The 19046-nt window shown below is 34.7% G+C and overlaps 1 protein-coding gene across 1 annotated transcript; it reads left to right on the top strand.

The window, feature by feature from the left end:
• The first annotated feature begins 227 nt into the window (after positions 1–227).
• LOC140744905 (glutamate receptor ionotropic, kainate 3) lies at positions 228–14927 on the top strand. The gene is made up of 17 exons (XM_073076612.1): positions 228–522; positions 1017–1162; positions 1897–2064; positions 2602–2759; positions 4106–4302; positions 5348–5586; positions 5998–6102; positions 6629–6742; positions 7232–7432; positions 8009–8170; positions 8680–8879; positions 9579–9777; positions 10951–11039; positions 11854–11984; positions 12466–12581; positions 13306–13452; positions 14006–14927. The coding sequence occupies exons 1-17, from the start codon at positions 447–449 to the stop codon at positions 14264–14266; spliced, it is 2709 nt and encodes a 902-aa protein (XP_072932713.1). The 5' UTR covers positions 228–446; the 3' UTR covers positions 14267–14927.
• The last annotated feature ends 4119 nt before the right edge of the window (positions 14928–19046 follow it).

Raw genomic sequence — 19046 nt, 5'->3', positions numbered from 1 at the left:
GTGATTTCTAGGATCTACTTTTGACAAAAGCTAGTGAAACTTTCTGAAAAATAAATCTAGTGTTGCAAAAATCTCTGCTTTACACAATCATATTTTAAATTTACATTTTTATCAGTTTGCTTTCAATCTCAGTCTCAGCGAGACAGACTGATGGCATCTGAAAGTATGTCATTTTGCGGAAAACTCCATCTATATTTAGGCGCGGGATTATTTCTGCCACAGCGTGTCGCGCCCGCTATCCCGGCACCAATCTAAACACATTACCGATAGTCGGGTTTAGCTCTAAACGTTTATTACGGCGCTTTTAAATCGATATGCATACACACATAATTACAGTGTTTTAACATAAACTCATTAACGTTATAGATCGTTAAATGTGTGTTATCGCGTTTTATGTGTACAGTTTTTATTTAATTCGCAAATAATGATACAGTGAATAATAAACCATGGGAGTTTTTGTGAGAGTGATTTTTGTGGTGCTGCTTTCAACGCACAGTAAAGCATCGGATCCACTTACTATAGGTTAGATTTTTATTCTTTGTTTTCCTATATTGTATCTACGGTATTGTAAAATGCGTTATAGGCATCTGATTTATTTACTTTGTCATTAGACGCATTCCGCTGATTTTAAACTAAAGTAACCTAAACTAAAAGTGTATGTTTAAAAAGTAGTCGTATTTTTTGGGAGCGTACCTTAAATTAGATTGAATAATGGGCTGTCTAGATCAATACTTAACTAATAAATAAGCAGCTGGATAATCTTAAAATTTTGTATGTTTGTATGTAAACAAACATGTGACAGAATCAGTAATGTACTATGGCCACACCTAAGAATTTCCTTTAACAGTAATAAATGTACTATAAAATATTAAAATGGTTGTGTTGTAATTTGAAATCCTTTATATTATTATTCTGTCCGTTAGTTTATTATTAATTTTGCCGTCTCCATTTTTCATTAAATATTATTTGTTTTGCTAACAAAAAGATAGTAGAGATATTCTCATTATATTTTTCAGGTGGAATATTTTACCAAGATGCCGAGGATCTAGAAATAGCGTTGAACTCTAGCGCTAAATTATTTAACTTCACAGCCTCCGTGAAGAAAGTTTCTCGGAAAGGCGAGATTCTAGAAATAGGGGAACATGTGTGCGCTCTTGCTCATGTAATTAAACTGCATTTTTAATACGTTATTATATTATTTAATTTAGTTCTTTTGTATTACTATTAATATAGTAGTACACGACATCATACTCAATTTCTGCTTAATAACAACATTGTTAAGCGTTTTTATTTTCGGGTGTGAAGGGTATGGTTGTGGAGAAATATTTTCCGAGGCATTTTCACGTAGTCCTCAGGGGGAGGCAACGCATCAGTAGTCGATTTCGAATGAGAACTCTTATCTAGGTTTGATTACAGATGAAAATGGGTGGCAGTGGCCGCTTCCCATAGGTTAGACTGCTCGTAGACTCGTATGTTATTTTTATAATATCATCATCATTATCAACCCATTACTGTCCCACTGCTGGGCACGGGTCTCCTCTCAGAATGACAAAGACCACGCTGGCCAAGTGCGAATTGGTAGACCTTACATAATTTGAAAACTTATTTTAAAGATTTCTCAGACATATTCATAAGTATACAGGGTGAATTTTTCAAATAGGCCTTCAGGGCCAAATCCGAAGCTATAAGGATTAGCAGAAAATGCTGAAAGGAGTTACGAGGCCGATTTCGATAAAAACTAAAACTGCATCATTAGTTTTTTAATTTCTTTTTCCCTAGCCGGAAATCGAACGAGTACATTTCGAAAAAAAAATCATCTTTTATATTATTCCTTTATCTGATAGTGTTGCTCATAAGGATCAAATTCTAGGAAATCCCATATTTCCATTATTCCAGGAAGGTGTAGTGGGCATCATTGACGGTATAGGCGGTCGAGCGAGCGAGCACATCCAAGCTCTATGCGACATGTTGGAATTGCCCCACGTCGCGATACAACACACCGATCTGTATACTCGGAACTGGTCACTCATCAACTTATATCCAAGTCCTGTTAATTATAATATGGTAAGATTATTACTACATTACGCCATTATTAACTTCATGTCAAGTTTTGCGTACTTATTAAGGAACTATAACAATTTCTTGTATGATAATGAATGATCAAATGACGATTTTTGGTAGATAAATTGAACGGATTGATTATTAATAACGAGCCCTAGTGACGTGCTTTTAATTTTTTTTAGCTTTTACCTGCGGCTTCGCTGTCGGTCATATGTCGATGAAAACAGTTGTTTTTATCTATCCCTAGATAACAGTACTTTATTCGAGATAAAAGCCCCTGTGTCCGTTTTATGGACACCTGACAATGTGTATACAAAATTTTAGGACACTAAGTGTGCTAGTTAAGGAATGAAAGTAGAGGAAACACAAATGAACAAACAAATGTACTTTCGCATTTATAATATTACTTAGGATTTACAAGTTTTTCACTTTGCGTCTTATATAGTTAGTAGTTATATAGTTCACATAAATAGCTTTATTAGTAATTGCGTTATTTCTTAAAAGATCATAATATTAACGGATCCTTTTGCATATTTTCAGATGTTAGAAAATTTGATAAACCAGAAAGAATGGAAGAACTTCACTATCCTTTATGTGAAGGGCTATAGCATAACACGAGTGAGCGATTTATTACAAATGGGAAACAGCAGTGATAAATATATGGTGTCGGTGAGAGAACTCAGTGGAGATGATTACAGGTATCTTAACAAATTTATCAATATATTAGCTGACCCGGCAAACGTTGTGTTGCCATATAAACAAAAAAATGTTAAGGGTGAACAACCCTTGTCACTTAGGGGTATGAAAAATAGATAGTAGCCGATTTTCAGACCTACTGAATATGCATATAAAATTTGGTGTAAATCGATAAAGCCTTTTCGGAGGAGTACGGAAACTAACATTGTGACACGACAATTTTATACATAAGACTAGTAAGTAGTTAAAAAAAATGGCCAAGTACAAGTTGAACTCGCACCTGGAGGGTTCCGTAGCATGTTCCATACCACCAAAATTATTTTTGTTTTATTTTAATAACAACCATAGCGACCATTGAAATACCTATAAATTTACTTCAATGGCTGATATAATAAAAACACTAAAAATAAAAAGTAATGAATATTTTGGTGGTACGGAACCCTCCATATCTGATTTCGACTTGCACATGTCCAATTATCTTGGGCCAATTGTCACGCGTATGTTACATCCATTATGGTTAGTTCCAGGGTCCCTTTAGATTTTACGCTCTTTCAGTCCATTATACAAAAAGAGAGTTCATCTGTGAAAATATAAAGTATAGAAACAATATCAAATAATTTATTACTCTAAAACATATAAGGACCTTTGAAAATTCTGTTCTACGACTTGTCTCGTAAATTTTCGTTACGGAATTACAAACAAAATAGATTATAATCTCGCAACTTGTTCTCTACGCACGAACGTTGCTAAATAAAATATTAGGTACAATGTTACTGTAGAAAACTTATTAGTTTTAGGTTAAATATTGTAGTGAGAAGAATTTGTTGTAGAAATAAATGGTTAAGAACCGATTTTGCCTTTTATACCTTTGAATGTTTCTGCTCTCGTAAAATTACATTTCAATTATCTTTTAACTCAATTATTGGCAAATTAATGATAACCATCTGATGTTAAGTAACTCTATATGGATATTTGGCGTCGTGAACCCATTACTGTACCCTAATTGGCAATACTGAGCACGTCCTCTTAGAGAGAAAGGAGCATAGGTCATAGTGCACCGCGCTGACCAAGTGCGGATTGGTGGACATTAAACTGTCTTCAAAACTCTTTTTGAGAACTCTCAGGTGTACAGGTTTCCTTGACGAAAAGGAATCCCCGTTAAACCAAGTGATGTGACCAATGCTATGCATTTCAAAAAACCTTGCTTATAAATACTTTCAAAAGTCACAGCTGAAGTACAAGAAATACTTGCCTGGGATTCGAACCTAAGACCTAGCCACTAGGCAATAGCCTGGCTTATAAAGCGACTAAATATTCCTTTAAAAATACATTATCAATTGTGTTTCAGAGAGGTCCTCATTAAAGCCAAGCACAGTGGCTACGTGAACTTCGTGGTGGATTGTCCATCAGCCAACTTGGAGACGCTGCTACGTCATGCTCAGCAAGTTGGATTAATGGCAGATGAACATTCTTACATCATTCTATCACCAGATTTGTTCACGCTGGACTTGAGTAGATATAGGTACGGTGGAGTGAATATGACTGGTATGTATTTGGAAATGTACGTTAAAACATTAGCTTATTACTTTTACTTTTACTGTTGGTTTAGATGTTTTATCGTTTTTAAGCCTATTATTATCTCATTATCGAATATCGATCGTGAGGTGGTAGAATCAGTACAATTCGACAGGTGAGGTTAGGTTAGGTTAGGTTAGGTTAGTGCTACTCTTATATCTCGCGTGAAGCAGTTCATGCGCTTGGGTGAAAGAGTGTAGATGCCGGCTGAATTATATATAACGTCATTTTAGTCATCAAAAATGTCAACGAATGATTTGAACCATTGACCTCGAAAGAGACTTAAATTCATACCATTATACTCTCACTACTTTTTACTGACAAATTGGTCAATATATGCACGGATGATACTTTGAAATTTATCTGTCGTCAAATATTTCTGTTTAATATTTTCATTTTAGTAATTTACTGGTTCTTATATTAAGTGGCAGCTAAAGAGAGCAGTGAAACAAGAATAGTTTACACCTAATTATATCTGGATTAAACTTTATCAGTGCTGTCGGAACTTGTAAATTAACTCTAGAGTACAGTTGCGACATAATGATTTATATGAAACTCCACTGAAACTGACACTCACTGCCCTGGGACGACGGAATGTTTTATTCATAAACCCAATGATATATTAAAACTATAGATATGTTACCATCCCACTAAACAACACAAAAGAGTGAGCGAACCGCGAGCGCATTGAAACACACATGCCCATTTTTCATTTTACTTACATATTACAACATAGACAAATACGAGTATATCCTCATTTACTTGTGATTCCATAAAGCTTGCTTATCTATTTTTTTGCATAATTTGTACATTTACTCATTTCATAAGAAAGCATTTTTAGGCATTCGAATACCAAAATAATGACGTTTGACGTGTACAGTGACATACGTATCAATTACTACACCGCGCGAGAGCGACTGGAGTCGACAAACACCAATTGGTGTATTTTGTACGTTTCAAGTTTTGCCTGCTAGTGGCATATCTTTAGCTATTATATCAATGCAACCCCTTTCAGGTTTCCGGCTAATAGATTTAGCGAGGAATGAACGGGTGTCGGTGTTTACGGACGCATTGAACGAAGAGACCGGTACTTTCGAGGCGGAGACACTTAAAACGAAACTAATTCTTGTACATGACGCCGTTATGGTGTTCTATGAGGCCATCAACAAATTACAAGTGTTGACGAAGTCGCTCGTTTGTCAGTCATACGAAGCATGGACTTACGGATCTTCGGTGTTGAATTTCATGAAAACGGTTAATTTATTTTGCATTACATTACATACAAGTTTATCAAATTTCATGACGTTGGCAAATGAGATGTTCAATGGTTCACTTTTAGACAGATAACAAATATTTTTGAATTTTATGTGATCTGGTATTAAAATAGTTCTTAGTTTTTTACATGGGGAGAGTGGGGGTAAGATAATGGACGAGTGGGGAAAGTGGTGTGGATGTTGTTTTTGAACATGGATGAAACTGCGAGGCATAGCTAGCTGTTTTAAATATTATAATAGATGTATATATCCAGGGTATGCTTATTATAAGACCAATGTCTTACGTCAATACGTAAGACAAAACAAAAACAATTAATTTACTCAATCTTGTCTTGAAATTAATAGAAGTAACTAAATGTAATAGAAGTAACTACGTATCTGTTTATTACAGAATAAAGTAGAGGGCATAACGAGACGTTTAACCTTCGACGGACTTGGACAAAGGACTAATGTAATTTTTGACATAATGGAGCTTAGACCTGCTGGCCCTCAATTTGTGAGTACAGATATAAATACAGATAAATTATATTAAAACAATATAAATACAGATAATTTATATTAAAGTGTTTGTAAGTGATCAATAGACCAAGCTTGTACCAAAATATAGAAACATTTTTTATTGAGAGTGATTCTTACAAAATTATTTTTGAAAGTTTTATATAATTTATTAGGGCTGAAATACAATACAATACAATACGATACTATTTACTTAAGTGTAACATATAGTATTAGGTAAAACTTTCCATGCTTTTTGATAGTTAAAATAATTGGGGCGAAGTCAAGAGGACTTTGGTCAGTTAGAAATCTATAATTTTCAATGTAATATTAAACTAAACAAAAACATAATATGGAATATTTACTTAAGTGTCATCAGAAACAGAGTTTATAAGTCCTGCCAATTGAACTGCCGAAGACATTGATGAGTGTAAATAAAAATTCTATCAGATCGAGCGATAGAAAAATCTCAGTTAATTTGAAATACATTTCTTATACCTACAATAATATTTGTTTTCTTCCTTTAGATCGGAAAGTGGGTGGATGACGAGCTTATAATAACGAGGCCGCTGGTGCCAGAAGCCGACATAGCTGGGGAAACAATCATGAAAAATAAGACCTTCAAAGTATTAATTTCATTGGTAAATAAAAAAGTTTTTCTTACGTTTGTACATAATAGTTAGTTTTTACTAACTATTATGTACAATAGTCTGATATTATATTATTATTAGATTAGATTATTATTAGATATTAGTCTGAAAACTATCATTACTATATTAGTAATTCGATGTATTACTAGTATGTTTTTAACAGTTTTATATTAACAGTAAGGCTAGATTTTTTTAATGAAATAATATTTTATTTAAGGACCCTATATGTTTACAATTATAATTACAAATATAGTTCACAATTTACTGTCAAAAAAGATACGATCTTTTTGAATTGTTATTGTTGAATCATATTTTTAGGGACCAGTAATTCATTATTTATATAAATTAAACATAAAATAAAGAGTCCAAACCACGGCCCCTTGAGGGAGTCCTAAAAAACTGATTTAATTACCATGTTGTTGAACAAATTTTAACCAATTCGCGTCCAATAATCATAATAATTCAAACTTGTGTTTTCAGACAGCACCATATGGTTACGTGAAGCAATCTTTCGAAGAATTGGAAGGGAATGATCGGTACGAAGGATTCACTATTGACCTTATTGACAGATTAGCGGAACTGCTAGGATTTAATTACGAGTTTGAAGTTGAGTCTGACTACGGTACCTATGACAGCGCTACCCGAAGGTGGAGTGGAATGGTCTTGACACTTAGAGAAGAGGTACGTCGTAGGTAGATAAACATGTCCCGAGACTCGTCACCAGAATAACTGTATACTCTGCCGTAAGAGGCGACTAATAGGGGACTCAAACGGTTGCGATAGGTAAAAGTGAGAGCCGTCCAGCCAGCAATTGCACCCTCGTTTGATCAGAATCTCGAAACTTGGCTACAGATGCGTTACTTACATCACACCCATAAAACCGGACCACAGCTTTTAACTCCGTTGTTTAATAGACAGAAAATTCAAACTCTTTTATAGTTGGAATCGGGAATTCTATTTGTATTGATTATTTTATTTTTCTTGTTTCTGAATAAAATCCATTGCCGATATCAAGGCGCTGCTGAACATTTCAATAATTTTAATACCTAATCTAAAGACCATCTGTACGAAACTATTACGAATACTATTCACCAAAAATTATTGAATGGTATAAAAACCTTTAAAGGTTAAAGTTTATTCTGAAGATTGGTTTCTATTTATTCTTAAAATAGACTATTGACAGCAAATATTATTATATTATACAGATACAGTAACTTTGCTCAAAGTTTGACCTAATTCAAAAGGGATTATTTTCAGAAAGCCGACTTCGCCATTTGTGACTTGACAATAACGGGGCAGAGACAAAAAGGAATAGATTTTTCGACACCATTTATGACTTTGGGGATCGGTATCCTCTATAAGGAACCGAGTAAACAGCCCCCAGAGATGTTCTCCTTTATGGCTGTGTTTTCTAAAGAGGTAAAACTTTCGTTAACTGCACTTTGATGTAAGGTTCCGAAATGACACGATTTATAAATTAAGAATTCCTCCTATTTTGAGTTGTATAAGTCTAATAATAGACGTATCGCCTATCATCATCAACCCATTACTGTTCCACAGCTGGGCACGGTCCTCTCAGAATGAGAAGGATTAGGCCATATTCCACCGCGCTGGCCAAGTGCGTATTGGTAGACTTCACATACCTTTGAGATTTTTTTTTATAAATCTCTCAGGTATGTTTTCCTTCACCGTTTAGCAAGTGATAATTGATTTCTAATATCATAGATCGCCTAGCATTGGAATTATTCACGTCAGACTAGATAAGTCTGGAAAGCGGAGCTTATATACGATATGCTTAGAATACTTTAACAAAGTGATTAAGAACACTGGTGCTGCCATCTTTTGATCGATTGCGGAAAGTCGCCTCAAAAATAATTATGCATTAAATAATTTGATTTTAAAATTAAGGAGTCGTATGTAATTTCTAGGTGTGGTACTACATGGTGCTTGTTCAACTTGGTCTCGGTGTGATCATGATATTCGTGGGGCGCATATCGCACAAGGAGTGGCAGAACCCGGTACCATGCATCGAGCAGCCTGAGGAACTTAGCAACCAATTTAGCTTTGCTAACTCCGTGTGGCTCATCATCGGGTCTGTGATGCAACAAGGGTCTGAAATTGCGCCTATGTAAGTCTGTATACATATTTTATTCCTTTTGGTGGCAGCGGATGGTTAAATATGAAATATTCAAAAAAGTTACAGGGCCGATTCTGATAAAAACTAAAACTACATTATTGATTTGTTTAGTTATTTTTTCTCTTATCCTGGAATCGAAGGAGTTAACTATAAAAACCCAATAAGTATTATTGCGCCATCAGATAGCGCTACTTATCAGGATCAAATTATGGGAAGTAATAATGGATGATAAACTTTAAAAAGGCATATTTAAGATAATACATTTTTTTCATACATTCCCATACATAGCTTTACCCAACATTATGTCGATTTATTTTAATACATACCTTTCATATATATGTAAATTAGAATTGATAATCTTCTAATAAGTAGATAGATAGTAAAAAGTACCTTTTTTTGTTTTTTTTTGTTTTCGAAGGGAAAACCTTCAAAAGGTACCCGACGACGTGAGAGCGACGCCGGGTTATGTGGGATTTTTGCGATATGTAGATGCGACCACACATGCCGCCGTCCTTCCCGGGGTTGCATTCCGGACGGTTTGAGCTCCCACTCTGGCCACCGGCAACCCCGGAAGCCCCCTTTTAGTCGCCTCCTACGACAGGCAGGGGATACCGTAGCCCTATTTTAGTCCCGGAACTACAGGGACAAAGTAAAAAAAAAAGTACCTAATCATCTTATTATATTTTCCAGTGCACTAGCTCCACGTATGATAACCAGTGTGTGGTGGTTCTTCACAATGATTATAATGGCGTCTTACGTCGGTACCCTCGTAGCTTTCCTCACAGTAGAGAAAAACGTTCTACCATTCCAAACTGTTGAAGAACTTTATAATCACAAGTCAATATCCTACGGAGCGAAGAGTAAAGGATCTACCATACAATTCTTTAAGGTTTATCTCTTTTTACAAGCTTTTATTTAACTTTTGTGTATTTATCGATTTGAAGGTGGTAGAACCCTTTGTGGTTCGACTCCGGCGGCACCACCGCCACACCTATTTCTGCCTAATAACAGCAGTGTTAGGCGCTGCTGTGTTCCGTTTTGAAGGGTGTGGTAAGGGAGACAGACTTTCAGGCGGACTGCATGCTCGTCTGCTACTCCTATATTATATAAAAAAAAAACTTTTTAGTTCGTATGTAATGGTCGTATGTGCTTGCAACTGAATTTTAAATCAGCTAATCCTACTTGATTGAGCTAGAATTTTGGATACAAATTTGATTTAGATGACCATGCATGACAAGATTAGTGACGTCATTTAAAACTTTTTTTAATAACAATGTTACGATTCTTTACTTTAAACCCAATATCGAATAATATATTTGCAACTGCAGTCTTGTAGAATTCAATGAGCTAACTTAGATTTTTATTAAAATGGTATCTCGAGTTAAACCGTGTCTCGTCGGGGAACTAGACGGAGAATTGCAAACAAAGTTATTGGAAGTCACGTTGCATACAACTAGTTCGTTATTTTGTTAAATTCATTTTCAACGCCGTTTTATATTTTTACCCAGTCGGGTAGTCGCGCTGGTTATGTTTTTCGAGGGTATGTATCTATATGTATGAATATATGTCTCTTTTTTAATATAGGAGTAGTAGACGAGCATGCAGTTCACCTGATGGTAAGTGGCTACTGCCGCCCATGGACATATGTAATCAACCCCAGATAGGATTAGATATTCGTACCTGAGGTCGGCCACAGATGCGCCGCTACCCCTGAGGACTAAGCTGGAACGCCTCGGAAAAGTCTGTCTCCCTTACCACACCCTTCAAAACGGAACACAGCAGCGCTTAACACTGCTGTTATTAGGCAGAAATAGGTGCAGCGGTGGTGCCACCGGAGTAGAATCACAAACGGTTCTACCACCTTCAAAACCTTTTTACTTTGGCACGTCGTGTCGTGTCGTGAGATATTTTTTGAATACTTTACTGACACGCTACCGTGTGTCGATTATTTTCAGCAGTAAATTATTTATTTTCCCTATTTGAATCACCTGGTAATTCATTGTGCAGAGTTGATGAGTAAACACTTCCAACATAATAGGAGTCTCTTAAATTCGCGTTTCAGGATTCTTCAAATCCAACGTACTTAAATATGTACCGTAAGATGGAGGCAAATAAATGGCTGGTATCGGAAAACGACCATGGAGTAGCACTGTGAGTTTTTTATTAATTTTATTACGTTAAAAAGCATAGAGACTAATCATGTTCCTCTCATACGTATTTATTTATATTTCTCCAATATAAAGTTGGTTAGATATATGTAGTAGATATGAAGTGCAAATTTAGAAAATAAATACATCTTTCCTGAAGCTAGATTACAAATGTTGCTACCTTTGAGTCTCTCTTATTGTAAATGACTCTCTATTGTGATGTGATTGCCCGTAATAGTAAGAACAGTTGTAATGTATCCTTTAAGCTTATTAAAAATTGATTAATTGTGAACACTGTATCTTATGTAGGTAATCCATTTAATAAATAAATAAATAAACTAAAATGCTAAAGAATTTATGTCAGAAGAAAATATCCTATAGTGCGTAGGTTTGAGCCTTGTTGTTTTTTAATAACCTCAAATTTCCGTTCTTTAACAAAAAGATAACATAAGCATCATAGACTAAGAAGCGTAGACGTGTCGAGATTGTGAATATTGGCAGAGTAATTGAGTGTTGCTGAAGCAGGAAAATTTCTCGAGATAAAAGGATCAGTTTTAACCGTATTTCCGAAAACGTGCACAATTGAGATTTATTGCGTTTTTTCTGAATATTTGCAGGAAAATAAAAATTAAGCGAATTGTTGTAAATAAGCATATTTTTTTAATAATTACAAAATTTCAAATTTTAAATAAACCTCTCTAAAGAAGGACCTCAAAAAATATTTTAAATTTCTTCATGCTTGCTTCCTCTCTCTCGTATCATTTACTTTTTAAATCTTATTTTTTATGATTAAAAGTATGTTTTGTTTATTATTCAAGCGCTGAAAACACAACGTATGCCTTTTTCATGGAGTCGACTTCGATTGAGTATTACAAAGAGAGACACTGTGATCTACTTCAAGTGGGTGGATTACTCGACTCAAAAAGTTATGGCATCGGTATGAAGAAAGGTAAAATCATATAATTTTAATTATATTTAATTTTATATAGAGACAGATTTGAAAATCCGTGTTTAAATTTGAATTCTATTATAATTCAAATAAAATTAAATCTCTGAATTCTTAATAGACGCTACAATAATGAAAATAATGCTCATATTTTGAATAGCTTTGAGCAATAAATCTGCTTTTATATACACAGTTTAAGGTAGAAGTTAAATAAATAAAATAAATTTGTTTGTCATTCTCATATGAAAAGTATCAAGTTGTAAAGTTAAAAAGGTAGCTAGCTATAATTCGGAAATGTGAGTAGGCTCAGAAGCAAGAAAAGTGTCAATTGTAAAGCTAGAAAGGTATAGCTATAATTTGCGAACGGAGGTAGGAGACACTGCTTAATCAAAACCCGTCTCTGAACATGAAATTTTTACAATACATAATGTAGTAAAAGTCACTAAATTATGTATTGTAAAATGTTTTACGATATACATTTCAGGTTCCAGATACAAAAAATATATAGACGATGCTTTAATCAAGATGAAGGAAGCGGGAGAAATTCAAAAGTTGAAGGACATTTGGTGGAAGGAAAAAAGGGGAGGTGGCAACTGCGGCGTAAGTAATTACAGTCCACCATAGATTAGTGAAGTATACTCACTCCTAACAAGAAAATGTAACCAGTTTTGACAATTGAAATTGTCACTGTCATCTATTTTCGTGTTTGAAAAATATTAAAAGAATGTAGTTATTAGATCATTTACGAATGAACCGATATTTTTCCGCACTTTTTTTTTTCGATTTCGTGTTTTTGCACCACTTAACTGCGCATGTCGGCATTGTTACGTGTAAATTACACCATGACAGCCATTAAATGCCTAACAGAACTGTCAGCCGTTTAAGCCATTTAATGGCTTCATTCAATTACAAGGTGGTGAGATATCATGTTTTATTCTATGTATTCAGTTGTAACTTGCAAGATTGTGGTGGCACGGATCACCTATCAGAGTGAGTGGGTTTCAAGGTGTCCATCGTGCTAGCCAAGAGTGGTTTGTTACCACCTTCATACACTTCATTTATTATACACCACTTTATATGACTTCATACACCTTTGAGAAGTTTTATAAAATTCTTAGGTATGCAAGTTTCCTCACGATGTTCCTCCTTCGCCGTTTAAGTGATAATTTATTTGTAATACGTAAATAACTTTGAAAAATAAGGGTTCCAAAAGTGATTTGAACCCTGAAACCCAATTGAGTATTGTATTGCATTTCAGTAGTAAACACCACGTGCAATACAAGTAGGTGAACACGTAACTAATGATTAATATCGTCGTTTACAGGAAAAGCAAAACGAAGAGCAAAAACAACTTGGAATGAAAAACATGTTGGGAGCGTTCGTGGTACTCGGTGTAGGCAGCTGTATTGGGCTGTTTATATCAATACTGGATATGCTGTGGGGAGTGTTCAAGCGATCCGTTAAGTACAACGTGAGCATCGGTCACATACACCCTTTGATGTATTACCCACTTTGTTAGAAGGGTTGGTTGATGCACGGGTATGAGGAAGATTGTTTGGGAATAGTAGACTCTTTGGTTTCGTTTGTTGATCGAAGAGTATGTCAATAGTAAAGGCTTACATAATATGTGATTTCTTAATGTTATGAGAACATGTAGTAAATTTACATAGGTAGATTTTAGAGCGATAAATTCTTATTTTAAAAATATTGAGTTTAATTGACCTTTTTAGAACAGAAATAAAAAAATACGCATATTAAACGAACAAAGAGATGAAATAATTAATGTGGCAAAGTCTCATTACTACATTAATTATTAAGTGATCTGTTTTTTTACGACGATAACGCTTTTATTTTTTTCTAATTTCTATCCGTGTTTCGTCCTGTTTGTCTTAATATTAATTACTGCCGCGATAATTTTCTTGGCAAGAAAAAAAATCGATGATGACGAAACCGGAAACTCTCATCTTGTCTCTTTTTTTTTTAATATTATAAAAAATACTTATTCCTATTGTCAATTGTTCCAGACGACCTTCAAATTTGAGTTGGTAGAAGAGCTTAAATTTGCCCTCAAGTTCAGCGGCGACATAAAGCCCGTGAAGCGAGCTTCCAAGTCAGAAGGCAGCGCTGAAGCTTTGAATGCTGAAGGGAAAGATGAAATCAAGTCCTTAAAGTCTATACGCTCCGGGATGTCCTCGGATACCCACAGGACTCATCACTCACATAGTTCCAGACATTCCTCTAGCGAGCTTAGCGTTGCATTTGCTAGAAGACGGGAATATTCTTAATTCGAGTAACCGCGTGGTGCATCGACGCTGTTGGTTCTGGGTTCGATCCCCGGCCAAACAAGTATCTAAAAATCTATCTAAATTAATCTAGATCTGTTTTGGGTCTCGGTGTTTGTATATTCCTCTGTATGTGTCCATGGTGCTCATGACACAGGGAATATCTTGGAGTGGGGCTAGTATAAAATGCCTTTATTTAAGTATTATAGCATTAAATTATATTTAATCTCCCTTTACAATATTTTTTAAACGTTTCAGCACGCAATAAGGTATATTTCTTGTAAATATTATACTTATTTTCCGAAAAGTTTATAAGAGATACATATGTTATGTATGTATTAATTTTAGCGGTAGATATATGAACAAAAATATGTTCAAAACTAATTATTCAGATGTTTGAGACGCGTAAAAGTGTTACATCTTTAATTTGAATAACAAAGATTGCTAATATTAGAAATATAGTTGAGACTTTTTTGATTACAAATAACTTTTACTTGTTATCATCAAGAAAAATAAAAAAATTGACAGTCTGTGATATAAAGAATCAAGAAGGATGAACTTAACTTAATTTTAAATTCCCGAAAATTATACAGATTTCACAAAAAAGTTTAGTAATGTAAATTTGTAAAATCTAAATTTTGTCTATTTTCATGGCCATTGGAAATTAAAGGAAAAGAAATTACTATATTTTAGATAAATGTATGTATGTATGTATGAAATATATCATATATTTATATTTAGAGTAAGAATTATAATGTTTATGTTGTTTAACATCTTTTTTTTTTGTTTACGAGGGGGAAACCTTCAAAAGGTACCCGACGACGTGGGAGCGACGCCGGGTTATGTGGGATTTTTACTGTGGGATCTCCGAGGGAACACAACCGGAGTCCTCCAAGCGCGATGCCCCGATTGGGCTCTGCCCTGGGGAAGCACTTTTGGCTCCTCACACACTACCTGGTGTTTACGACGGTATGTGACCACACATACCGTCGTCCTTCCCCGGGTTGCTTGCTGGACGGTTCGAGCTCCCACTCTTGCCACCTGCAACCCCGGAAGCCTCCTTTTAGTCGCCTCTTACGACAGGCAGGGGATACCGTAGCCCTATTCTATTCCCGAGACTACAGGGACATGTTGTTTAACACCTGCCGCAAATTTTCTCCATACACACAGGGTTGACTGGTAGAGAATGTCATCAGGCATTATGTTTGCCCTTTTGTACCTTAACTCTATGTTAGTGTTACGATAAATACATAAATAAAATAAAAATAAAAGTCGGGCAATAGTATCTAATCACGATCTAGTAGAAAATATCTGAATTACCATGGCAGTTTTCCTTCCGTTTTGCGTTCGTAAATTGTAGTCATATGTACGAACAAATCCCAATGGACATTATCTGGTAGTAACATGAAATATGTATTAGATCGACGATCCAACGTCACGTTCAAGTGCGAATCTACAAACCAGAACCAATATTTAGTTTTAGGCATTATTCTAGGTAAATCACCGTTTACGTTTTCCATATTGCTTCAAATCCTATTCTACTTGTATTTTTATGGACCGTTTTTCACAAACTATTTTATTTAAACTAACCAAAATAAGACCACTTACTTAAAGTGAAATACAAGCGAATAGAGCATGCAGTCCACTTGATATCTCGGGAATATCTGTCATCAATCCTATATAACATTAGATTTCTGATTACCTGATGGTAGAAGATAGTAGAAGTAATGCTACCCGTCAGAACTATGAAACACCGGATAAGTATATGTTCCTTACCAAAGCTTTCAAGGCAGCAGCAGCAGGCAAGGCAGCAGTGCTTAAGACTGTTGTATTAGGCAAAAATATTTAGGTTTGGCGTGGTGGTGTCTCCGGAATCGAACACAAAAGCTTCTACTACTTCATAGACACACATAGTACACATTTTCTCATAGATATAGAATAGTATATTTTATTTTAACACTTAACTTATTTATAGAAATAAGTTACAAACACAATAGAGACTTTTATCATTTTGGCATCTCAAATATCATTATATTACTTCCTTAATGCTCTAAGTAATAGCGATCAACATATTATATGTAGTACGAGATCCAACATCGTAGTTGCTACTTCCATCTGACTTAACCAAAAATCACTCTTAATGATTATAGTTATTAATAGAGGTTATGAAAACGCTTTTATTAAGTTTATATCAAGTCGGTTATCAATATATTATGACAAGTAGATTTTTTATTATTACAATTTCTTTTCAAGTCTGATTAAAAATTATTGTAAAGTAGTAACGAAACATTTCAGGCAGTATGTTAAAATGAAATTCATTTTACAACTATACTTATTTCGCTGAAATAATTAAAATTGCATTTTGTTTTATGAACTTCGTAATCACGTGGTCGGATCTTAGTCTAAGAGTGGATGATATATGCGGCCATTACTTCAAGTGTCCAACGGCAACCGGACTCCGGCCCTGTGACCACAATCTTTCATGCGGGTTCGTTAGCTGGACAAATTGCTGAGGAAGCTTGTAGCATTGTACGAAGCGTTTTATTCTATTGTATCCCACTACGGTCTATCGTATAAACAACATATGAATAGAAAATTAGGCGTATATTATTTTTAAATTGGATTCAAAATTATAGTATACAATTTAAAAAAGAATTCGGACATATTAAAATGAAATTAATTTGCCAATTCGGATAAAATAAATTAAGATGCCACTTTTAATTTCATTTTACTAAAATAAAATAGTATTTGGAATGAAAAACAGATGAATGTCGTAAATAGGTGGTTGGATCTTAGTCTAAGAGTGGATGATATATGCGGCCATTACTTCAAGTGTCCAACGGGAACCGGACTCCGGCCCTGTGACCACAATCTTTCATGCGGGTTCGTTAGCTGGACAAATTGCTGAGGAATCTTGTAGCATTGTATAAAACCTTTTGTTCTAGTATATACCCCTACTGTCTATCGTATCACTAATATATTTATAGAAATTATGCGTATATTTTTTAAATAGGGTAAAAAAGTATTGTAAATTATTCACAAAACAATTCCGTCGTATTGAATTAAAATGCCTTTTTAAATCTAATTTTACTGACATAAATAAAATTGTGTTTGGAATAAAAAACAGATGAGTGTCGTAAATACGTGGTTGGATCTTAGTCTAATAGTGGATGATATATGCGGCCATTACTTCAAGTGTCCAACGGGAACCGGACTCCGGCCCTGTGACCACAATCTTTCATGCGGGTTCGTTAGCTGGACAAATTGCTGAGGAATCTTGTAGCATTGTACAAAGCCTTTTGTTCCACTATATCCCACTACGGTATTTCATATAACTCGTATGAATACAATAGTTTGTAATCTAAGCCATGGCCTTCCTGTTTCTCCGTCTAATTTTGAAAGTACCTAAACAAAAAACTTTCCTCCTCCCTGTGAGAACTTCGAGATAAATATATTCATATCTAAACACAAATTAACCAATGGTTCAATTAATAAAAATAAAAAAGCTGAATGAACACTTTGTGCAAACTGTATTTTCTGAAACAAAGTTCGTCAGGCTATCCCCATACTTAAGGAGCGATAAGAAGTTTTCACGTCAATAAAAGTTACTTCGAAAATACTGAAATACAGTACACGTGCTTTCTTGGAATTTAGCTACGCACTCCGTGCTCCTTGATTCTGATTCTGATTCTTGAGTTTAACGAAAGTTGACTTGTCGTCACGTGACTCAAATCATTTCACATCCCTATGTAGGTTTATAAATCATTAAATTTCATTTTCCCGAGCAAACGAGAAATTTAACAGTAGAATTCCAAAATCATTTTACTTTAGCGTTTATATGTTTAGACAGCCAGAGAACAAAGAGATTTGAAAATGTCATGTCACTTTCAACATGAAAATTATCATAACGTTATATTTTATTATGTATGAGTTTGTGTAATATAACTTTTATTTCTGTAATGAAATAGCAAAACAAAGGTAAGTGTAAAATTTGTCATATATTTTGTGTCGCAATTAACGTAGGTACCTATTTATCATTATTTTATAGATATGTTTTGCTGAAGTAGATATCACTAAAATTCATATAACTCACAAATTATTTTCATCATCATCAACAACCCATTAATGTCTCACTGCTGGGCACGGGTCTCCTCTCAGAATGAGAAGGATTAGGCCATAGTCCACCGCGTTGATCAAGTGCGTATTGGTAGACTTCACATACCATTAAGTATTTTTTTTTATAAATCTGTCAGGTATACATGTTTCCTCACGATGTTTTCCTTCACCGTTTAAGCAAGTGATAATTAATTCCTAATACGCACATAACTTTGAAAAATCAGAGGTGCGTGCCTGGGATTTGAACCTCGGACCCCTCGATCGAGAAGCGGAGTTTCTTAACCACTAGGCTATCACTGCTTTTACACAAATTACTTTAGCTTAAAGAAAGTCCTATAAGACAAGACGCGTGGCCCCTTCAATCAAACGTACTTCATTAGACCACCCTCATCACAACGGACACATGGCAGTAGGACACGGAATTCCCCATTTTTCAACACCCAACTAATTAACTAACAGAGTTATGGATAGACAGAAATGTGTTAAATTGTGACGATGTTATGTTGATTTTATCTAATTTGTTCATTTTAAGAATAAACATAGTTTCAATAATGTTATCTAAAAAGGAAAAACGACTTTAACAAACTTTAAAGATATTAGGTTTATTTCAGAAATCGTTTTATTTCTCTATTGTAATCATAGATTAGTAAAGATACGAGTACTTCGT

This window comes from Epargyreus clarus, unplaced genomic scaffold (genome assembly GCF_041222505.1).
Source record: "Epargyreus clarus isolate Ecla_fem2 unplaced genomic scaffold, WU_Ecla_fem_2.2 ptg000009l, whole genome shotgun sequence".
Classification (NCBI taxonomy): Eukaryota; Metazoa; Arthropoda; class Insecta; order Lepidoptera; family Hesperiidae; genus Epargyreus; species Epargyreus clarus.
This window is presented reverse-complemented; position numbering and strand designations above follow the sequence as displayed.